This window comes from Sphaerodactylus townsendi, linkage group LG07, assembly GCF_021028975.2.
Source record: "Sphaerodactylus townsendi isolate TG3544 linkage group LG07, MPM_Stown_v2.3, whole genome shotgun sequence".
NCBI classification, from domain to species: Eukaryota; Metazoa; Chordata; class Lepidosauria; order Squamata; family Sphaerodactylidae; genus Sphaerodactylus; species Sphaerodactylus townsendi.
In genome coordinates, this window is record NC_059431.1 from 33,007,139 (window position 1) to 33,028,042 (window position 20,904).

Consider the following 20,904-nt stretch of genomic DNA (forward strand, 5'->3'; position numbering starts at 1 on the left):
CTGTCCAGCTTATACTGCTTAGCATGCTGTTGGACAGCTAGAATGCAGCATCATCATACATGATATGTGCTCCTATTTCTAAAAACTTCTCTAACCAAAGGAGGCCAGAGATTCCACAAAGAGGCAAACTGTGACTGTACATTTTAATCAGGATGGGATTTGGTGTGGTTGGTGCTGAAATAGGACTGGAGAGATCTGGTTTCACATCCCCACACAGCAAGGAAGATCACCGAGTGATACTGGAGAAGTCTCTCTCTTTCAGCCTAATCCTCCTCACAAGTTGCTGTTAGATAAAAGCAGGCACAATTTATGTAAGTTACAGTGAACTCCTTGGAGAAGAGGGGGATAAAATATAAAATACAATTTTAAAATTACATTGATGGAATGTGATACTTCATATTCACAATGTGAGTAAAATCTCCACATGTGAGAAGACAATGAACCATGATATCCTGAAAAACAAGGACAGTTTGGGCACCTCCATAATAATTAGTATAAAAAAGAATTGACCAGTGTTAAATGTTGTTTATTGGAGATTCTGGATCTGCCATCATTGTACTTGTGAGATTATATTTAGCCTGAGTTCCAGCAAAGCCATCACTATAATTGTCTACTAGTGAGGTGACTGGGAGGGGGCTAGAGAAGGTAGGCGGATGGAGGAATGGTATTTACAGATGCCACAGAAGGAGGCATGAGATAGATGCTGACTAGATTGTTAGGGTTCCTTGTCTTCCTTTCATAAGTACGTATGTCTATAGAATTACAGATACTCCATGACCTTGACTGGCAGAACCCTGAAAAAGAAAACAATTTAAGCCAAGTAAGCCATCCATTTAAAACAGTCCTTTAATCTGAGTTGGTCTCTTAACAGTCTGCTTTTCGGAACGCCACCATTATCTACTAATAGAAACAAAAATGACAGTAAAATAACTGTTCCAATGTCATATCAAAATACTAGTCTGTTGACTCCATGCTCCATGCAGCTTGAACCACAGATGGAAAAAATGTAAGCATCATGCTTGTGATCTTTTCGTTCAGAAGAGATAATTCAATGCCTATCTTTCATTACTCGTGAAAGTTTTCTAGTCGTATTCTGCTTGGATCTTCTGAGTGCCTCAATACAATCCCATATCGCAGCAGGAGTTCAATATAAGGTGACCAAAATGATTTGCTTATTGTTACATATGGATCATGTGGTTGATTTATTAGTTTATCGATAAGGCTCTGAAAATAAAAATAAGATTTGAAACATATTAGTTTTGATCTGTCAGAATGAGTTTTAAGTTCAGATAACACGAATTGTTACAAAAGTATAAACACTAAAGCAGGGGTCCCCAAACTTTTTGAACAGGGGGCCAGTTCACTGTCCCTCAGACTGTTGGAGGGCCGGACTAAAAAAAAACGATGAACAAATTCCTATGCACAAATGATTGTAAAATGTTTGATTTCACCTTTCAGCCTTTCTGTCATGGTCTATTTTTAGAACAGTGACCAAAGTATGTCAAGTACAGGGTGGGCTCCAAATATTGTTGGGGAGGCTGTGGAATACCTTCCCCTGTAAAAAAAAAAAAAGCAGAACTTTCCCAATGAAGCATTCCATCTAACCCAGGATTAGGTATCTTCCTGGGTTCTTCCTCCCTAGCAGCCAGCGAGCGATTTACCAGCCTGGCTGATGCCAATGGGAGTGAGGCGGAACAGAAAGCCTGAGAGCAACACATGGAGTAGACGAGAGGGAAGGGAGGAGCAGGAGTTGCCACGTGTAAGGTTTCCAACTCTGGGTCAGAAAATTCATGGAGATTTGGGGGTGCCATCATGTAATTGCAATCAACAGCCGTTGGGGCCAATTCCTCCTCTCCCTCGAGCCCCCACTGCACATGAATGGAGCCATCGCCACCATGCCTGGCGGGCCGGATGAATGCCTTCAGGGGGCCACATTTGGCCCCCGGGCCGTAGTTTGGGGACCCCTGCACTAAAGCAAGTAATTGCTTCAAGTCAGCTTCAAACTAGAAACCACTGCATACAAAAATAAAATTGATTCAGATTAATTAATTTTAAGAGATAATGGTTTTTACCTTACAGTTCAATCTTTTAAGAACTTCAGAAAAAACACAATTACACATTCAGTCTGATGACTGTAAAGACGGATATTCAAGTGGTCACTCAAATACCACTAGATTACTGGTATAAAACAAAGGCTTGGATCCCATGAATGACCAGAAGAAAGTACTGATTATCAGAGATATTAAACCCGCCCTCCCCCCAGTGGAGTCATTTCCGGTCCTGGGAAAGTTTATTCCTAGGTTCCAAGGAACTTGCATAAATTGAAACATATTAGTTTTGATCTGTCAGAATGAGTTTTAGGTTCAGATAACCACCAGTCAAGTGGTTGTGAGGAATGAGATTGTCCTTTTTGACAGTTGCAAGCGGATCGTTCCAAAAGTGTCTGACCATCTATCTTGTTACCTGACAATTTCAGTCTTGAAGAGTAGACCTCCATACTCTAAATACAGACACCAAAAAATCTCTCACCTCTAAAATTTCATGCAACGTTATCAGTTGTACATCTTGTTCTCCAGATGAACGCTTAAGAAAGCACAAGACAAGCAACAGTTCAATTTCATACCAAAAATCAGTAGATTCACAAAAATTACAGTGAGAAATGTAATTGCAGCTGTTTCACATTTAGAAATCATTATGCTTGTTTATGCCCCAATCTAGTTTCAGTTGTGCTTGGAAAAGATATTTATGTGCAACTGATTTATGCCACAATGGGAATTTGAGTCTCCATTTGAACATATAACTAATTAAAAGCAAGGCAAAGAGTACAGCTGCATTCACATGCTTATTTACAAAATACCCTCCAGTCTCAACCTTCTGAAATCAATGAGCTTACGAGTAGAGTACCTCTGCATAAAACTGCTTGTTAGACATATATCCAGCTTAAGTGCAGGCCCTGGTCCAACCAGCTATATAAAACCAGAAACTTGCCTATACAAGAGCAAATCTTAGCTGGATAGGTAGAGAGCTTACAACATAAATAAACATGAAAATTCAAATACACTCCAGTATGCTATCAGAATGAAACCTGGCAATATTAGATTAAATCAAATTAATTTAAAACAAAGGTATTTTCTACTAATAATTTTCAGGAATGGGATAGGTCATTATAAATTCAGGCTTGTTATTACTGCTGGGTTTACTAGATAACATCACATTTATATTTCACATAAAATGTATCTATGTGCACATTTTCAACACAATCACGCCAGTTACAGTGAGGCACTAAGAGGCAGTGACAACTAATTCTGAAGCTAATCTCATTCTACACTAATGCACAAAGCATGGGTAATAAACAGGATGAACTGGAACTCTTAACAGGGCACAATAAATATGATATAATAGGCATCACTGAAACCTGGAGGGATGAATCTCATAACTAGAATGTAATATATCAGTTAAAAAGCACACTTGCAAACGGTATGCCTTTAACATGCAACGCTCAGGATATTTGAATCCTGATTATCTTTTAACTTAATGCTTTTAAATAGTGAATTCCTGGTTCTCCACATTCTAAGGTTAAATTTTTAGAATGAGAATGGAGATGTCTACAGCAAGTCTGCTAACAATGACCACCAGGGGGCATAGCATGCACTATATTTTTGGGCTAAATCAGCAAGAGAAGCTGAAGTCAAAATAGCATAAATGACCGCTGTGTTTGAGATTCCCACAGGGAAATGGCTTCCAGCAACAGCTGCAAGAACATATACCCTTTCCCACAGCCTGCAAGACAACAGACAAAGTCTACACAAAGGAGAGGAACAAAGGGAGCTAAGAAGCTAAAGCCAGAGAAGAGGCTACAATAGGAATTAGATGGCAAAAATGGGCAAGATGGCCAAAAAAATTAAAAATTAAGAACCAAAAGGAAGTTTTCAAAGAATGAAGGTGGGACTGAAAACAGAGTAAGAGCAGAGAATGAAAATACACTGGAGCATCCAAGCTGCTTTTGAACTATGGCATAGATCTAAGGACACTCGCGATGCAATCCTTTCCATCATTCCTCTTCCCTAGTAATCCCCCTGGACCTTCAAAATTACGATACTAGAGGTTTATTTACCCTCCATTTATAGCCCTCTGTTCTCACTGAGACTCAAGGTGGAATGCAAAATTTCAGACAGCACAGGACACCCAGTAACGATGCAATAGGACTGGGTTTACAAGAATGAGGAAACAATTCAAGCAAAATTGTCTGAAGCATGACATACTATAAGTGACACAGAGTTGTAGGCAGTGCAGTAAAAAAAGATGCTATATATACAATAAACACTGCAATAAACTACTGCTTCATTCAAAAACCATAGAAGTAAGAATGGGAGAACCATGTATGCCACCCTAAACTCCTTGGATTAACTGAGAAACAAAAGCGTACTGGAAAGGTAAGACGGTGGCTCAGGGTGCTATGGTGAAGAAGGAAGCAGGCAAAATTACCCTCTCCTTCTGCCAGGGATCATTCCACAGGTGTGAGATGTTCTAGTGACACTTGGACTGCTTTGCCCTGTTTTCCCTACACACTGCCCCTTCAAGCCACGAGGCTTTTTATTGATGCTTCCTACAGCTTTTTGGAGGTCTCAAGAGTTGCCGGGGGAAAGGAAAGACAGGAAAGATTCAAGTCTCATATGTTCCAAGCCAATCCTTTCCAAGTAGGATCCAATAATTTCATAATAACACTACTAATCATCATCATCATGAGAAGAGTTAGTGGAATGCAAGTAACTGGATGTAACCCAATCACTTCTGTGCATTGACACCATGCACTTAATTTAATCAACCTAAAAGAAAAATGTTTTAGCTGCTCAGGATAAAAAAGCAAATGCCGTACTGTCTTTCTTTTTTTAACTCCGTTATCTTCAGGGAGAGGAAAATGTTGCTCCAGGAACTCCCCAAGGGCATTTAAGATCTCTTCCTTGTAGGCTTTTATTTTCAGCATTTTACTTATCAGTTCTTGGAAGACTCTAAGATGTAAAGAAGTAAAGTTTAGCTGATGTGACTTTTTTGTTTTAATAAGAAAACATTAGCAGAATAGTATTAATGATAACTTGTCACAATCCAGGACGGCCTGTTATTCTAGTGACAAAACAACCACAAAAATAATTCTACTCACAAAGAATGTATTTTGTTATAATAGAAATGTTTCCAACTTGAATCCACCCCCTCAAAACTCTTAACAGTATAAATACCTTTCCTCGGAAAACTGTACGACTTGATTGCTCATTTCTTTCTCAGTTTGATCAAGGCAGTCTATGAGCTGCTGTTGTTCTGCCAACCACTGCTGCTCTCTTTGAACATGGACGGACAAAGATAAAATGGTTACTTCCTATTTTATGGAACCAGCAAATAGTTTCAGTTGTAAGATATAGTTTATAAGATAAGTTGTAAGATATAGATACCAGCAAATAGTTTCAGTTGTAAGATACAGTAAGATATACCTTAGCAAGTCTTCCTTCAGCTTTTTGTCCTTTGCATGGACAGTTGATAAAACCATTTCAAGATCTCGTTCTAATCTCTGCAACTGAAAACCACAATTATTTGTATTTGATGTACAGCACCACAAAAAAAAAAAAACAAGGTTAAGAAATACAGTTAAAATTACTAATTTCCAGTATAAAATTTGCAACAGTTTCACAAAAGAGTACATCAGAGCTGTTCAGGAGATTGGGTATCCTATAACACTCATGCCACTGAGAACATTGCAAGAAAATAGAATTCATATATTTCATGCATATCTTATCATATTTAGGGCATACAAACAAAGAATGGTCAAGTGTTTCAACTGTAACCAGATCACAAGAACAAACCCTTTTAGAACATTCTATATTCTTAAATCTTCCCTCCAGGAGAGCTGATGGCAGCACATTACATCTTGCAGTAGCCAAGGCTCTCCTCTGCGGAATAAAGTTAATCAGCAGGCAATAGCCTTATGCACGCCATAATTCCACGCTTCATATGGGAGTTAATAATGTGAGTGGGAGAACAGGTTATTTGTCTTGGCAGCACGCAGTCAAATTATGAAAATCAAGATCCAAAGAGCCTATTGCTTGGCTGATGCCGGAAGCTTTGCCTTTGTGAGCATGAGGAGTGATTCCCAGGGGAAACCAATAGCCTTCAACCTTTCTAAAGATCAAAAGTATACCATTCTAGAGCCAGAAGTGATCTGATAACAGAGAGGAGCCATAGCTATTGCGGATCCCACTAGAAAATGTATATGCAGCCAATATTTTATGGTCCTTATCCATGCCAAGGTTTCTAGAGTTGTTTGGCCCATCTCAATGCACAATGCAGCATAAGGCACACATCTAGGGAACCCCATTAGTTTCCGAAGGAATTTGGAATGTAATAGAATTGTAAATGATTTATTTTATTGCCGAAATCCAAATGGGAACCATACAGTAGCAAGGAGCCAATCCTAGCCTCAAAAAAGAAACCTTCAAAGCCCGCAGGAATGTATTGATTGTCTTTACTGTAAAAAAAAGCGCCATTTATTGCTGTCATGTTGGTATGTGCTGAAGCAGTTACTGCTAGTCGCTGTGAGGAATAGCCAATATGACAAATTATACCTATAGTAAATGCCAAGGTATCGGAAATATTTGGACCTGCTCAATTTTGTGGCCCTTAGCTACATTTGCCAGGACGTCGGGCTTCCAACTCTTAGCAAAATATGAGGAACTTTAGTTTTAGCATAATAGTTAATTTCCAGTCTGTTCTCTTCTCGCAATAGTGTAGCAAAAACTGTACATTAGGCGTTTAAGGCCAATACTGGACAAGGACAGTAACACTGCATCGTCTGCATACAACATTAAAGGAACATGGGTAAGATGTAATTTAGGGCTATGCCCATTCACAGACACCAAAGCATGAGGTAAATCATTGAGGAATAGATTGAATAAAGTAGGAGCCAGTATGCAACCTTGTTTAACCCCACGAGGAGTACTAATTCTGCTGGTTAACTAATAATTCTTCCCCGGAGCATCTAACTTGACAAACAGTGTTGGTATACAACTGTTTGATCAGGAATAGAAGTCTCCCACAGGAGATTTCTTGTCACGGTATCAAAGGCTCCTTTTAGGTCAATAAAAGCAGCAAATAATTTAGAAGCCTTTGTAGTAGCATACTTATTTACCAGATGGGAGAGTACTAAACAATGATCCAAGGTTGACTTATTTCTACAAAATCCTGCTTGCTCAGATCCAATGATTTTAGTTTGATCCAGCCAAGTTTGCAATCTAATCAATAATAATTTTGAATAGAGCTTTCCAATTACCGATAGTAGACTAATTGGCCGGTAATTGGAGATGTACAGCACCATATTTATCCCTATGCCATCAAAATCAGTGTCTCAGAATGGTTTCATAGTGTGCGTATACTGTACTACAGAGAGCTTACCTAAAGCACAGGAAAGACACAATCATTTTAAAAGCAAATATACAATTGTAGTAAAAAAACAAACCAGTAGATCCCTAATTTTGGTACTCCAAAGCAAGAAATTATTAGTATCATACACATTCTGCATAAGTATATTTCAAACCTTATTTTAAGAATTTCCTTAATAATGAGAATTTCCTTAATAATAAGATCAGTAAATGCATACAATCTCCCAAGTGACTTTTCCTACCAATGCATGGATGCTGGGGAGGTGACACCTCATGAGGGGTCACTGGGAGGCCTAACATGTGGCCCATGAGGGGTCAATGGGGAGGCCTAACATGTGGCCCATGAGGGGTCACTGGGGAGGTCTAACATGTGGCCCATGAGGGGTCACTGGGGAGGCCTAACATGTGGCCCACATTATACATAGTGCATATGTGTTGTGATAAAACACCTGTTATATGTTATATCTGGTTTCCCCCTTATTCATAAAACAAGGCTCAGAATACTTAGCCATGTGCAGGGATAGTAGCACAATAGTGTTCACTTAAAAGTTTAAATGATATGTAAAGTTGTGGTTTGGTGTACTTGGAAAGCCTTGAAGGAGCCTCTAAGTCAAGTGCCCCCAACATAATGCTGGGTGGGCATCATGGCACCTGGTGACGTTTCTGGTGCCTGCCAATTGTTTTTAGCAGGTGGGTGATGCTTATGCCCAGCAAGATTTCTGACTGGCTGTGCAGTTTTTTTGTAATGTTGCTTTGACAGCAGCTGCCACCACTACACAAGGACCTGCACTGTGTTACTGAAGTTAAGCTATGGCAATTATTTTGTGGCTGGTTCGGGCTCCTGTGGTAGCTATTCTGTGGCAGACATTTTGCTGCTGTGCCCACCATACTGTGTCGAAATTCAAAATGTATCCACAGGCTCAAAAAGGTTGGGGACCCCAGCTCTAAGTCATGTGGTGTCTTCTCCCACACTACAGTCCAATGATTTACTTCCTGGTTTTCTGCAAACCATCACTCAAACCAAACAACTCTGGTTGCATGCACCCTGCAAATCTTGACTAAGAAGTTACACCAAACTCATCACTCAACAGACATACCTGATCTTTTCCTAATTCCACCAGAACATCTGGATTGGTAGTAATTACTGAAAAACAGAAGTTTTTATTAAGGAACTTATGTTTTCTCGGCAATACAGCTCACTGGACTATGTATATTCTTTTCCACACCTATGGAAAATCAGTTCAACAAGAGATAACAGATGTATGCAGTGCTGGATTATTTTGTTGCCTCTTCCTTGAGTGAAACGATGTTCAGTACAAAGTAGAGTAGCTGGGTTTTTAGACTGTGGTGTCTTTCCCTAAGGAAGTATGAAACGTTGCCAGGAGAGGCACACTCTCTTTTCTTTCTCTTGGACTTCCTGTTTCGATGTATTATGCTTATAAGTAAAGCATTGGCATAAGAACATAAGAACAAGCCAGCTGGATCAGACCAGAGTCCATCTAGTCCAGCACTCTGCTACTCACAGTGGCCTACCAGGTCCCTTTGGGAGCTCACATGCAGGATGTGAAAGCAATGGCCTTCTGCTGCTCTTGCTCCTGAGCAATAGCAGTAGGAATCGACAATGGAAAGGATGGTGCTTTCTAGTCCTTTCCTTAAAGTGGATGGGGTTCTGATGGAAAGAGGTATCCTTGTTGGCATTCAAGACTCCTCAGATATATAAACCTTGGCTATATTCAAAACCTGCCACAATAAAGCCAGGCAACAATCGACACTGAATAACTGCCTGACGCATACGAATCTGCTCCATGTCATATGAACAGGTTATTGGGCTTCTGTATGTGTCACTGTGAAACCAGATTCTCAAAATCTCTGTTGCTCATTTTATTTTTGAAAAGCACCTAAAGCAGTTATGAAGTAGGAAGGCTGAGAACCACTGACCTAAAGGTTCTTCTGTTTTCCTGAGTATTTTTAGAGGCTCAGTTTACCTCTCTTTGCTTACAGTTCTTTGTCTTCTTACTGTTGCCTCTTTTGATAATGTTATTATAGTAACTTATCTTTTGATAAGAGGATTTTATATAAATAAAATTATTATTCTTGCTACAACACAACCATTTAAGTAAAAAAAAAACACCTACAAGGTAATAGTTCACTTATTAATGCTCTGGCCTTTCCTGACAAAATGGTATAATTCGATACTTAGAGTACAGAGGAGTTGATTGTCTTTACTTAGGTCTCATAAGTCCACTTCATTATAGTAATTATCACCAATCATTTTGAATTCTCTGCTTTGATGATTTCAGTACTTCAAACTTTATTGAATTTTGACCTATATGTGTATATATATCAAACCAATCATCTCTCACCATATGTGCACATACATCTTTTAAAAGTCAGAATAGAAAAGTGTGTTGGCAGTCCCATCAATCTGCCAGATGATAATTATGTGAGCATTTGGACCTTTTTTTGTGACATTTTGTTCTGAAGACTGAGGAACTGAAAGTCTCACTTCTTTTATCCTTCCACAGGGGACACAAATGTTTTCATTCCATTGTGTTACTGATGCTTGTTTGGCCTTTTTGCAAATGTAATTTATTTTGGCTGTTGTAAATTGTTTTTGCTTTTCCTTAGAATGTCCATGTATTTGATTAACATTGCTGTAAAATTAATTTGAACCATGGAAAAGTAATGTGTACATTTTAAATACCTTTGCGTGAAAGGTAGAATATATTTATTTTGAAAAATTTCAAACAATTCAGCTGGATGTTGCCTTCATTTGTTGTCTCTATTGTTGTTATGTCTGTCTTTTAAAGTGTCCATTTGCTTCTGGGGAAAAAGACTGTAATAATTTACAGTGCAATCCTAAACAGAGTTATTCCAGTCTAAACCCAATTCGATGAATGGGCTTAGACTGGAGTAAATCTCCTTTGGATTGTACTGTTAAGACTCAGTATTTTAATCTGCCACACAGCTATTTGAGGACATGATATGCAAGGGTAAATCCTACATAGAATTTGACATGCTTGTCAAAAACATAAAGAGCTCCTTTCATCAGATAATCTAAGAGGATGATGAAGAATGGTATTTTGTTAATGAACAGCCCACTACTTTTTGACTATTTTTTCCATAGGCAGTTATGTAATTAAAAAAGTACCGTACACAAAACCGTAAAACTTGGAAATTGGCCTGTTAATATGTATAATAACTAAGCCAAAATGATCTCAACATTAAGCAAGGAAAAGTACCTTCACTGGGCAAATCTCAAGGAATTTTGTATCTGTGCCAACAAAATAACAGTACTATATGCAATTACTTTACTAACTTAATGATGGGATTCCCCCACTCGCATTTGCTCTTTTTTTGGAGAGAAAGATTCTCACCCATATTTAGCAGTTAATAAAAGTTCACGTATTCAGGTGAATGAGCTGGTAGAATACTGTCGGGGTGGACTGGTAACATTTTGGAATGTTACCTTAGAAAGTTCCCTGCAAATTGAAAACCAGCACAATAAGCAAAGAAAGAAAGAACATTTTTCTTCTTGCTGTGCTCGTTTTCTGTTTGCATATGATTTGTTTATGCAAAGAAACATGGAATGTACTACCAGCAGTCTGGAATGGTACAACCCATTCCACTGCCTCATTGGTCTGCTGTCCTATTACCACTGGTATGTGCGAATCAAGAAGAAATTATTTTAAAAAACAAGCAGCTGTTTAGATGGATGCAGGGAAAAAAGCCTATAAATACATTTGAGTCCAAGTGAAAACTGGAATAAATAATACAATGAAAATTACAATGAAAATTTACTAAGAATTCTATACGTCATTGGTATATAGCAGCAGATTCAAAAAGTAAGACTGGTAGCAACTCGTATGTCAAAATTACTGAAGAGGTTTTTTCATTCCCTCTCTGCTCTGAAAGATAAAGTCACAAATAAACATAAAGTTGGCAATATAAAATCTCCAGGGATTCATGAACATCTGCTTTCTGCTCTTTCCCCAGATGTTCTGGAAGAAACTGACACGTTGAACATACTGCAAAGACGTCTTCTCTTTTAGTGGGCTGCGGTCCCAATTAGCACTGCTTTCTCAGTGACCATGACCAACAGCAAATGGTGCCAGCAGTTGAGTGTCACCCATGGGGTGGTGCGGTCTCTGGATCCCAAGTGTGCCTAGGAATGGCTAAGGCCAGCTGCCAGTGTAGTATGTGTGTGCATGACAGTGCAATGCAGTTAAGTTGTGTTCTCAAAAAATATTCTAAAATTCTATAAATATTCTATATTTCAATAACATTTTATGATAAATGATGATGAATTTCAGATGTAATTGTAAATGTGTTGCCAAATAACTTTTACAATGCAGGCTAGAATTCTAGAAATAATCTCAGAACCGCTTGCTATAATCTTTGAGAACTCCTGGAGAACAGGAGAAGTCCCAGTGGACTGGAGGAGGGCTAATGTTGTCCCCATCGTCAAAAAAGGGGGGAAAAGAAGACCCAAACAACTACCGTCCAGTCAGCCTAACATCAATACCAGGAAAGATGCTAGAGCAGATCAGTAAAGAGACAGTCTGTAAGCACTTAGAAGGGAATAATGTGATCACTGAAAATCAACATGCGTTTCTCAAAAACAATTCGTGCCAGACTAATCTTATCTCTTTTTTTGATAAAGTGACAAACTTGGTAGATGAAAAGAATGCTGTGGATATAGCATACCTTGATTTTAGTAAGGCTTTTGACAAAGTGCCCCATGTTATCCTTTAGAGTAACCTGGAAAGATGTGAACTAACCAATGCAACTGTTAGATGGATTTGTAATTGGTTTACTGGTGGAACACAAAGAGTGCTCATCAATGGCTCATTTTCATCCTGGAGAGAAGTGAGTAGTGGAGTGGCACAGGATTCTGTCCTGGGCCCAGTGCTATTCAATATTTTCATCAATGACTTGGATAATGAAATATAGGGCACGTTAATCAAATTTGCAGATGATACCAAATTAGGAGGGGTAGCTAATACCCTGGAGGATAGGGGAAGGATTCAAAATGACCTGGACAGATTAGAGAGCTGGGCCAAAACAAACAAAGTAAATTTCAACAGAGATAAATTAAGATTCTAAACTTAGGCATAAAAAATGAAATGAACAGATGTAGGATGGGTGACACCTGGCTTGACAACACTACATGTGAAAAGGATCTGGGGGTCTTAGTAGACCACAAACTGAACATGAGTAAGCAGTGTGATATGGCAGCCAAGAAAGCCAATGCAATTCTGGGATTCATCAATAAGAGCATAGTGTCTCTAGATCAAGGGAAGTAATTGTACCACTCTACTCTGCATCTGTCAGACCTCACCTTGAGTACTGTGTTCAGTTCTGGGCACTGCAACTGAAGAAGAGAAGGAGGAGTTTGGATTTATATCCCCCCCCCCCCCGGACTAGATCCACAGATCCATTCTGTTAGTGACAATGCTCTTTCCAGCACAAGGGAACCCCTCAACAGCTCATGACACTCTTCCACCAGCAGAGGATACCTTGCTCCATAGAAGGTTGGAAGCCATCAGCAGACTGGATCCACAGGATCCAACCCATTCTAATTCCAAGACTGCAAATTTAGAAATTTTTTGCAAATTTCTAATAACCACGACTACCATTTCCCATAAAACTTCATGTGAGGGATTACTGCAACTATTCATATTTTTAAAGAGATCATTCTTAGAAGAATACATTTCAACAGGAAATAAGGGAAAAAAGAGTGAAAGCGCCCCTGTGTGTCAAATGGCAGAGAATACAGGGAATAAGGTCTTAAAATACAAACGAAAAAGACTATATAGAGTGTAACATCCATAATTAACACAGTGTTTACACACTGTTACAAACCTATAAAAACATATACATTTCGAACACTTGAAATTTGGCTTTAAAGTTTTGTTAAAAGTATTCCATTGAAAAACCTTACTTTCTGGTGTTCTTCTCTGCCACTGGTTAAATTCTGCTGTTAAACTCTTCGCCCGGTGCAGTAGCAAAGATAGCTGTCAAATATTACAAACACTTAAATGAACTCTTAAAATACATTTGACTACTATCAGACATTTTTAAGAGTTACAAACTCATTGTCTGAAGCAAAAAAATGGCAAAAGTTTAAGCACCCAAATATGCATAACCACTTTTGATGCCTCCTCTAATAGTCATCTGGAATCCAACCTTGTGCTCTGCGGCAGAGCAGCATCAGAAGACCAGCTTCACCAGAAGTGGGAGCTTTTTCCTCATGCTAGGAGAACTTTTTCCTCATGCTAGGAGAACAGCAATCATCCACACTGCAGCTCTTGCATTTTGACAAGTTCTTGAACAAGCACTTTTTCACAGGAAGGAAAACTATGTGCCTAGTCCATGGTTCCTATGATTATAGAGAAAGGTTGTGCTGGCAAAGAATTGGTAGTGGGTAACTAAAGCAGATGCTTTATGATGTAGTGGAATCTAGAGCAGACTGCACCATTTAATTTCTATAGTTTAAAGCAACTATCCACAAGTTTCCATTCAGTTAATGCCTAAGATTTCATTCAGTTACCAATTACGTGAGGCAGAAGAGATGGGGGCGGGCAGTTCCATCAAAGCTAGAACCACTTCAATGCAGGAAAAAAGTCTAATATCCCAACAGGAAGTGTCCAGGATGAATTCATGTTTCTATCAACCACCAGATACCACAAATAATCCAACTGCACCCATTTTTGGGGGGCTATTACTCTAACAAGAATCATAACAAGTTTAGAAACACTTGTATCTTTCGTGATTGAAGCTTAGCTGGCTGGAGTTATAGCTTCTCTTCTGTCTTTTTTAGTCAGTTTGTCACAATTTTAAAAAAGTGTTAAGCACTGTTACAGGTTTGGGATGGAGCAGGCTAAATATATAAATGCATAAACTTGGACATCTATTCAGTGTGGCATGTACAGAAAGGTTTTTCAGTGAGGTTCTAAAACTCTGGTCTTACCTTGGAATCGGTAGCAGGAAGGTTTTCTCTTTCTTGCAGTGTTAATTTGTTCTGGCACTTGATTGAAAAGGAGAGAGTGCAAATCACACAATCATTTAACATTCCTCCACAACTGAAAGATACTTAGCTGCGATCACAGAAACCATCTGTAAAAGATCACAAATCACCTCTTCCACGTTTTTCCATATTTCTTCACACTCTTCCAAGATCTGTTCTTTGGCCGGCTCTAAATTCAGATCTTGCTGGGGTAGAGACATGTGCCTGGTAAATTTCACAGCTGCGAATAAATATTAGCTCCATATTGATATTTGCAAATGAAATGACCAAAACATTTCATGTCTAATTTTTGACCAGGAAACAGTACTATTCTACTGTAGGCTTGGAAGAAAACTTTAAAAGGATGAAAATTCCAGGGTTTGTGGAATGAATTCAGTGATTACATTTTGTAAAATGTACATTTTGAAAAATGTACAATAGGAAAACAAATCTATGTAATATTGTCCACATAAGTAGAGTTGGACTGCTATTTTTTCTTTCAATTAATTCTTTCAATTTTTCTTTCAAATAATTCAATTCTGGACTCTTGAGTAAGTAACAGTCATAAATGTTTCTGTGAAAGAAATATTTTCCTAGGAAGAGATAAGCCTAAAAATGTGTATTCACTTCTTAGAAAAAATGCTGAAAATCAATAATTTGCAAGAAAATGATGGCTTGAATTCTTCCAGGCCCAAGGATGCTTTGAAGAATGTTTTCCCTTATTGTTGACAGTTTCCCCTGCCCACAGCACTCCTTTGCATGAAACACACTATCACTACAATGCTCCTGGGCCTAGGAGAAGCTCTCTGGAGGGAGAAGTGGTTTCTACTCCAAGGGAAAAAGCTCTTTTTCCCCTCAGGAAAGATGGATCTTGTCAGCAGAACTCCTCTCAGTACTCTTTGGATCCAACCCTGTAAGTCCTGTATTTTTTTCCAAGCCCACTGGGTTCAAGGGGCATAGAAGGCTGTCACTCTTCATGGTTAATTACCAACACAGGCAAATTGTTTATAAAATCAAAGAAATAATTGCTCAGCAGGTTGTAAATAATCACTCAGAAGTTTACAACTGCTTGATTTAGAGTGCAAACCTCAACCTTCAATATGAGATTGTTACCCAAAATGGTGGGACGCAACAACCCTCTTTGGTTGGGGAAATTAGCTATATAGCACAAGGTCAGTTAGCGTCGCTTAAGGAGCATGGGTAACTTGATCGAGAGACGGGTTTTGGATATAGAGAGAAGGGATGGGACATCAAAGATTATATTTACCAGTCTTGTTGTAGATGTCCAGGAGGCAGAGACCGAATGTCCAGCACTAGGCTCTGGATGATCAGCACAGATGGAAAAATATTATAGAGCACCATGGTGGTGTATGAAAATATTGAGCATGTGACTGGGGTCTGGGGTGGGCTGGGGTGACGCTGCTACAGGTCAGGTTGGCTACAATTTGACTATTACAGCCCTATGAGTTCTTTTGTAACTTGGACTTGAACCCTAGCCAGAGAAGAATTCTTCTCGCCAACTGGCTTATCTGTTGGTACAGTGGCAAGGTTTAGGTCTTCTTCACCATCCATTTTCTGGAAAGCTGGAATGGCAGCACTCTTGGACATGTGGCCAGTACAGGGTCTCTGGGTCCAAGGAGAATAGGTAGCAACAGAGAAAACTACAGCCACAGGTATGGGATGTGGGGACTTACGGAGAGGCAGATTTATAAAATGCTTCCCCTCCCAAATGTTCTCCAATGTTCTAAAATTAGTAAAAGAGATTAAGCTCAATTTTCTGCTAATTTATAACTGGTGATGGGTGAGCTCCCTAATAATTGCTGTCCACATTGTAAATTGAGCTTGAAGTGTCTGCCCATCACTTGCAAGTCAACAAAGATTCATTTTAAAAAATGAAGCTTAGCCTCTATTACCAATCCCAGGGATGTTCTCATTTCAAAACGTTACACTATTTTAACTAATATTAAACACATACAAATAGAGCTTGTGATCCAGTTTAAAACCGTCATTTATTATTTCCAGATGAATGAACTGTGAGCTGTTTTTTGTGCTTATCCCTGAACAAAAAGCCGATTATGCAGACAATTAATGCCATGAAACAGCCCATTTATTCATTTTTAGATTTGACAGGTTTGAAGACCATGACAAATTGGAACAGCATAACTTCTGGGACAAGACTGGATGACATCACCGGGCACTAAACTCAGGTCTCATTTAAATGTGATACAGACAGGCAGGTACTCTTCCACACAATGTTACACATGCTAAAGGCCGCCCGCGCCAGCGGCGGATTCCGCGAGGTCGGGCGCATTGGCGCGCATCAATTCGAAGACGCTGGGACCGGCCGCATGCACGGTCCCGGAAGCAGCTTAGCAGCCGGCGCCGCTGAGCTACTGCGCACAGCCGACTCACAGTTTGTTTGTGACAAGCCGCCGAGGCCTGGGGACACGCCCCCCTGGCCCTGCGCGCCTGAAGCAGGCGCGCAGGGCCAGGGGGGCGTGTCCCCAGGCCTCGGCGACGCGCCGGAGGCCCGGGGAGAAGGTGAGTGCCGGGTGGGGGAGGCGGCATGAAGCCGCTGCCGTTCGCTCGGCAGCGTTTCCATGCTGGCGCGTTTCTCTAAAAAGAGCACTGGGAAGCTGGCTCAGGGGAAACGCCGCCTTCAGGCTGGCTGGCCGGCGCGATAGCTGGCTATGCTGCAGCTTCAGACACGGCTGCCTGGAGACGGTGTTTTTACCGTCTCCAGGCCGCCATGAATTGCCCGTGCAGAAACGGCCAATGTCTTATTTAACATGGCCCACGTTATCCCAACGTGTGCATAATGTAGCCCACCTGAGCTACAGAACTTTGGCATAATAACACTGCACATATGACAAATGAAGAAAACCTGTAAATGAAATGCTAGGTAAATGCAGTGTGATATTAAGTCCTTGTCTGCCTGTGTCACGTTTAAATCAGACACCAGGGAGCCTGAGGATAAAACAGAAGTGTCAGAAACACATGTCTAAGACCTTTAAAGAATTTGGGCAAAGCTTGGTGAAGAATCAGCAAAGTTTATTTAAGATACGTTTCTTGCAAGCAACGGGCGTCTGTCAACAGAGAGAGGCGCACCTAACAGTCACAAACATCATGCATATATTCCCTTCAGATGAGTGGGCGTTCTCCCTCCCCTTGACTCCCATTGGGAGGGCCAAGGGTTTACAGACTAAGGCATGGTCCAATTACAGACATTGTCTCTGTCCCCTATTTGCCCTTCCACTTCCAAGAATTGTTCTCAACTTTCCACTTATTACCTCTTCTATCTGTCTGTTGGAAAGGTCACCTTTGTTCTTTTCTAGCACCCACTCAAAACTCCCTTCACACCCCCTTCCCCAGCGCACAGCTTCTGCTCTACTAGTCTAAGACTTGTTTTCTATACTTTTGTGGTTAACATGTCTTGCGACTTCTTTGTTCATTTTTCCAATATACCTACTAGATAAGTTGGCTATGTGGTTTGGCGTTTCCTACTGCACAACCCACTCTTTGCCCGTTTGACCTCTCAACATTAGTCTATTTAGCTTCTTCTATAAGGCAAGAAAGAAAAATACAATTTGCCCTTAACATCCTAGATTATAGGAATACATATAAATCTATATTTCATGCTTAAATGATATACATATATAGACACTGAAAAAGCTACATACTAAACTATAGGACTACATATAAACCCATATTTTATTCTCAATGATATATATTGAAAAAGCAATATTTCTTTATTTATCACAGAAGTATAGCACATCATTATCCAGTTTATCAATTCTAACCCAAAGTGGGTGAAAGTGTGTTTGAGGCTTTTGCATTGATGAGTGCATGCCATTTTTGAAGTGGTTCAAGATACCAAGTACAGCCCAGACAACACCCCAGCGGTACCATGTACATTTGGATTGAAGGCACCAAGGCACCATGTACATTTGGATTGAAGGCACCCTTTGCAAAAATAATCCATGCACAGTAAAACTCTGATCCAGAACTTAACAGAATAGAGACAGTAAAAAATGGGGCATAACAAACAGTTTTTTTTTCTGTTGGCAATGGGTTTATTATCACAGACTACATAAAATGTAAACATTCTTATTCCACTGAACACATCTACAACGGGTATAAGCAATTCCACTGGATTCCACCCAAGTCTTTGATCATCCCATGACTGGAATTGGACCTTGGAGCTTTTTTTTAGCCAGACATGCATGTATACTTTTAGAACCTGAATGGAAGGCAGAAATTCAAATATGCTTCTTTCTCAAATTGAGAACTCCTGCCTGCCAAACTGTTATGGCTTGCTGTACCTCTTTATACCCTTTTGATGTATTTGATGTATTTGGGGCTATGTAGGGATGGGTGGAGGATGATGATGTATGAGTCTGAAATTGCATGAGTCTGAAATTGTATGAGTCTGAAATTGTGTGCATCGAGGAATGCTGCTGTAAATTTCGTTGTGCGTGCACAATGACAATAAAATGCTTATGCTTATGCTTATGCTTATGCTTATGCTTTTGCAGTCTCATTAGACTTACCAAGTAATGGGACAAAACCTTCGCTGTACAGACTGATTCATAGCAATCTTAGACCAAGCGCTGCTTTATTTTACCAAGATTTTCATTATAAGTTTTGGAAACTGTTTCAAGTGATTTCAAAGATAAACTGGCAATAAATAAGTAGACACCCCCCCCCCCCACCAGAGGCAGAGCTATAGAAAATGGTGCCCAGGGTAAGCGCTGAAATTGCACCCCCCAAAACATGAAGAGCAGAGAGGATTGCCAAGTGAAATACTTACAGCGCTTTTCCAGACATATCTCAGAGAGCAATCCTAAGCAATTCTATTCAAATACAAAAAGCTTTAATGGTATAAAGCAATTCTATTCAATGAGGCGTACACTCAGAAAAATGTTCTTAGGACTGCATAGTCAGTCTTTGACACGAACTCCTCCACCCTCCATTAAACCAGGATTAATTATTTTGCCCTCTAGAGCCACATACAAATGTCAGTATAACTAGTGAGCGGTCATTGCTCCTGATTGCATTTGCAATTTATATAATTGCATTTCATTCTGCACTTTCTACACTTCATTGCCACTTAATCCTGCTGCTTGTTTGTTTTCAAACCTCCAGCACAGGATAATCATAGCGAGGGTTCTCTTACGGCATCTAAAGACGTGGGCTCCAGTCCATAACAGCTCATGCTAGAAAAAAAGTGTGGAGCTGATTTACTTAAATATAAAAAACTCTAGACAGGTAGCAATAAACACATAAAACAATTTTTAAAACATAAAGCAGCTCTGAAGCAAACAACCTGTAAAAACACACCGGTTGATCTAGCTAGATCAAACATTTATGCTGGAGGAAAAATTGTTTGCAGTGTTTTCCAAACCACCATCACAACAACTGCACAGCAATTCAGAACTTCCCAGAAATAAGCTCTGGTCTAGAATAAAAACTTGTTAGTCTTCAAAAAGCCACAAGCCTCCTGGATATTTTTGCTCCAACAAGTGGATACAACTTTTCCTTTAGAAGCAGAAGAGTGCCTCTGAGCATGCCAAGTTGAGCAAACCCTGGAGGATCCTCTGCCACACAACAACTTTCAACCTAGAAAAGTCCTTGCACATAGAATTGGGGGGCGGGGAGTCAGTCACCTGTGAACATCATAAACAGATTGTGCCTATGTGCATGTGACGAGTTCCTCCACTACACACTGGCAGTAAGACTAAAGATTGTCCCTGTCTTTGGGTATGTGCAGCATGTCACCTTGCTATGAATCAGGCCGAAGACAATCATACCTCCAAGCATATACAAAGTCTCTCCCTTCTCCTTACCACTAATAAGGCTAGACACTGTCATTTACTTGAGCATGTCAGACTAGGATGATGTATTTGAGCATATTCCCTCACTCACCGATGATCAGACTAAAAACAACCACATCTCTGAGCACGTGCAGAGGTCTGTCGCAAGCAGCTATTAAGGATAAAGAAAACCTCCCCCTCCTGCCACTACCAGCCTAAAGACGCAGAGTTCTTCTGCTAAGGCCAAGCCTTTGACCATATGAGGAGTACCTTCCCCCACTTGGTGCTGATTAAATTAAAGACCATCTGTATATAGATAAAGAAACAAATCGTGCCTTCTTCGAGAACATGTAGAACGCCTTCCCACCCCTATAATGTGAAAGACAACCACGCCTCCGAGCATACGCAGAATTCCCCCCGTCCCCTTGCCGGAGTTGAGGCAAGGAAACTGAAGGGCTGGCGAGCAGAAATGTCCATTACCTTAGGACGGCTTTCCAAAGACGAAGGTTGCGCTTCTCTCCCTCCCCGCCCTACGGTGGGGCACCTTCAATGCCTCCTCCGCGGTCGCCCCTTCTGTTGCTTCCAAACCTGCGCGGGCTGAGTTCTCATTGGCTGTAGCCGAAGGACGCGAAAAAATAACGCGTCGCCGTCCGTACAG

At 40.2% G+C, this 20,904-nt stretch overlaps 1 protein-coding gene across 2 annotated transcripts; it reads right to left on the reverse strand.

The window, feature by feature from the left end:
• Positions 1-828: 828 nt before the first annotated feature.
• CENPK (centromere protein K) lies at positions 829-20,878 on the reverse strand. Of its 2 annotated transcripts, XM_048503291.1 has the most exons (11): positions 20,727-20,869; positions 15,701-15,753; positions 14,565-14,674; positions 14,398-14,454; positions 13,369-13,441; positions 8,522-8,568; positions 5,484-5,566; positions 5,235-5,333; positions 4,877-5,009; positions 2,530-2,583; positions 829-1,224 (listed from the first exon to the last, which is right to left on the reverse strand). In XM_048503291.1, exons 3-11 carry the CDS (start codon positions 14,652-14,654, stop codon positions 1,066-1,068), a joined length of 795 nt encoding a protein of 264 aa, XP_048359248.1. In that variant the 5' UTR covers positions 14,655-14,674; positions 15,701-15,753; positions 20,727-20,869; the 3' UTR covers positions 829-1,065. The 2 variants fall into 2 exon arrangements, with proteins under 2 accessions (XP_048359248.1, XP_048359247.1); XM_048503290.1 differs by lacking the exon at positions 15,701-15,753 and having other exon boundaries at positions 20,727-20,878.
• Positions 20,879-20,904: the final 26 nt, after the last annotated feature.

Excerpts from the sequence above, each read along its gene's own strand:
- CENPK (XM_048503290.1), bottom strand. The coding sequence starts at position 14,654 with ATGTCTCTACCCCAGCAAGATCTGAATTTAGAGCCGGCCAAAGAACAG. Across the intron at positions 5,334-5,483 it reads CTGAAGGAAGACTTGCTAAG|AGAGCAGCAGTGGTTGGCAG; the intron begins GTATATCTTACT and ends CCATGTTCAAAG. Across the intron at positions 5,010-5,234 it reads GTACAGTTTTCCGAGGAAAG|AGTCTTCCAAGAACTGATAA; the intron begins GTATTTATACTG and ends TTTACATCTTAG.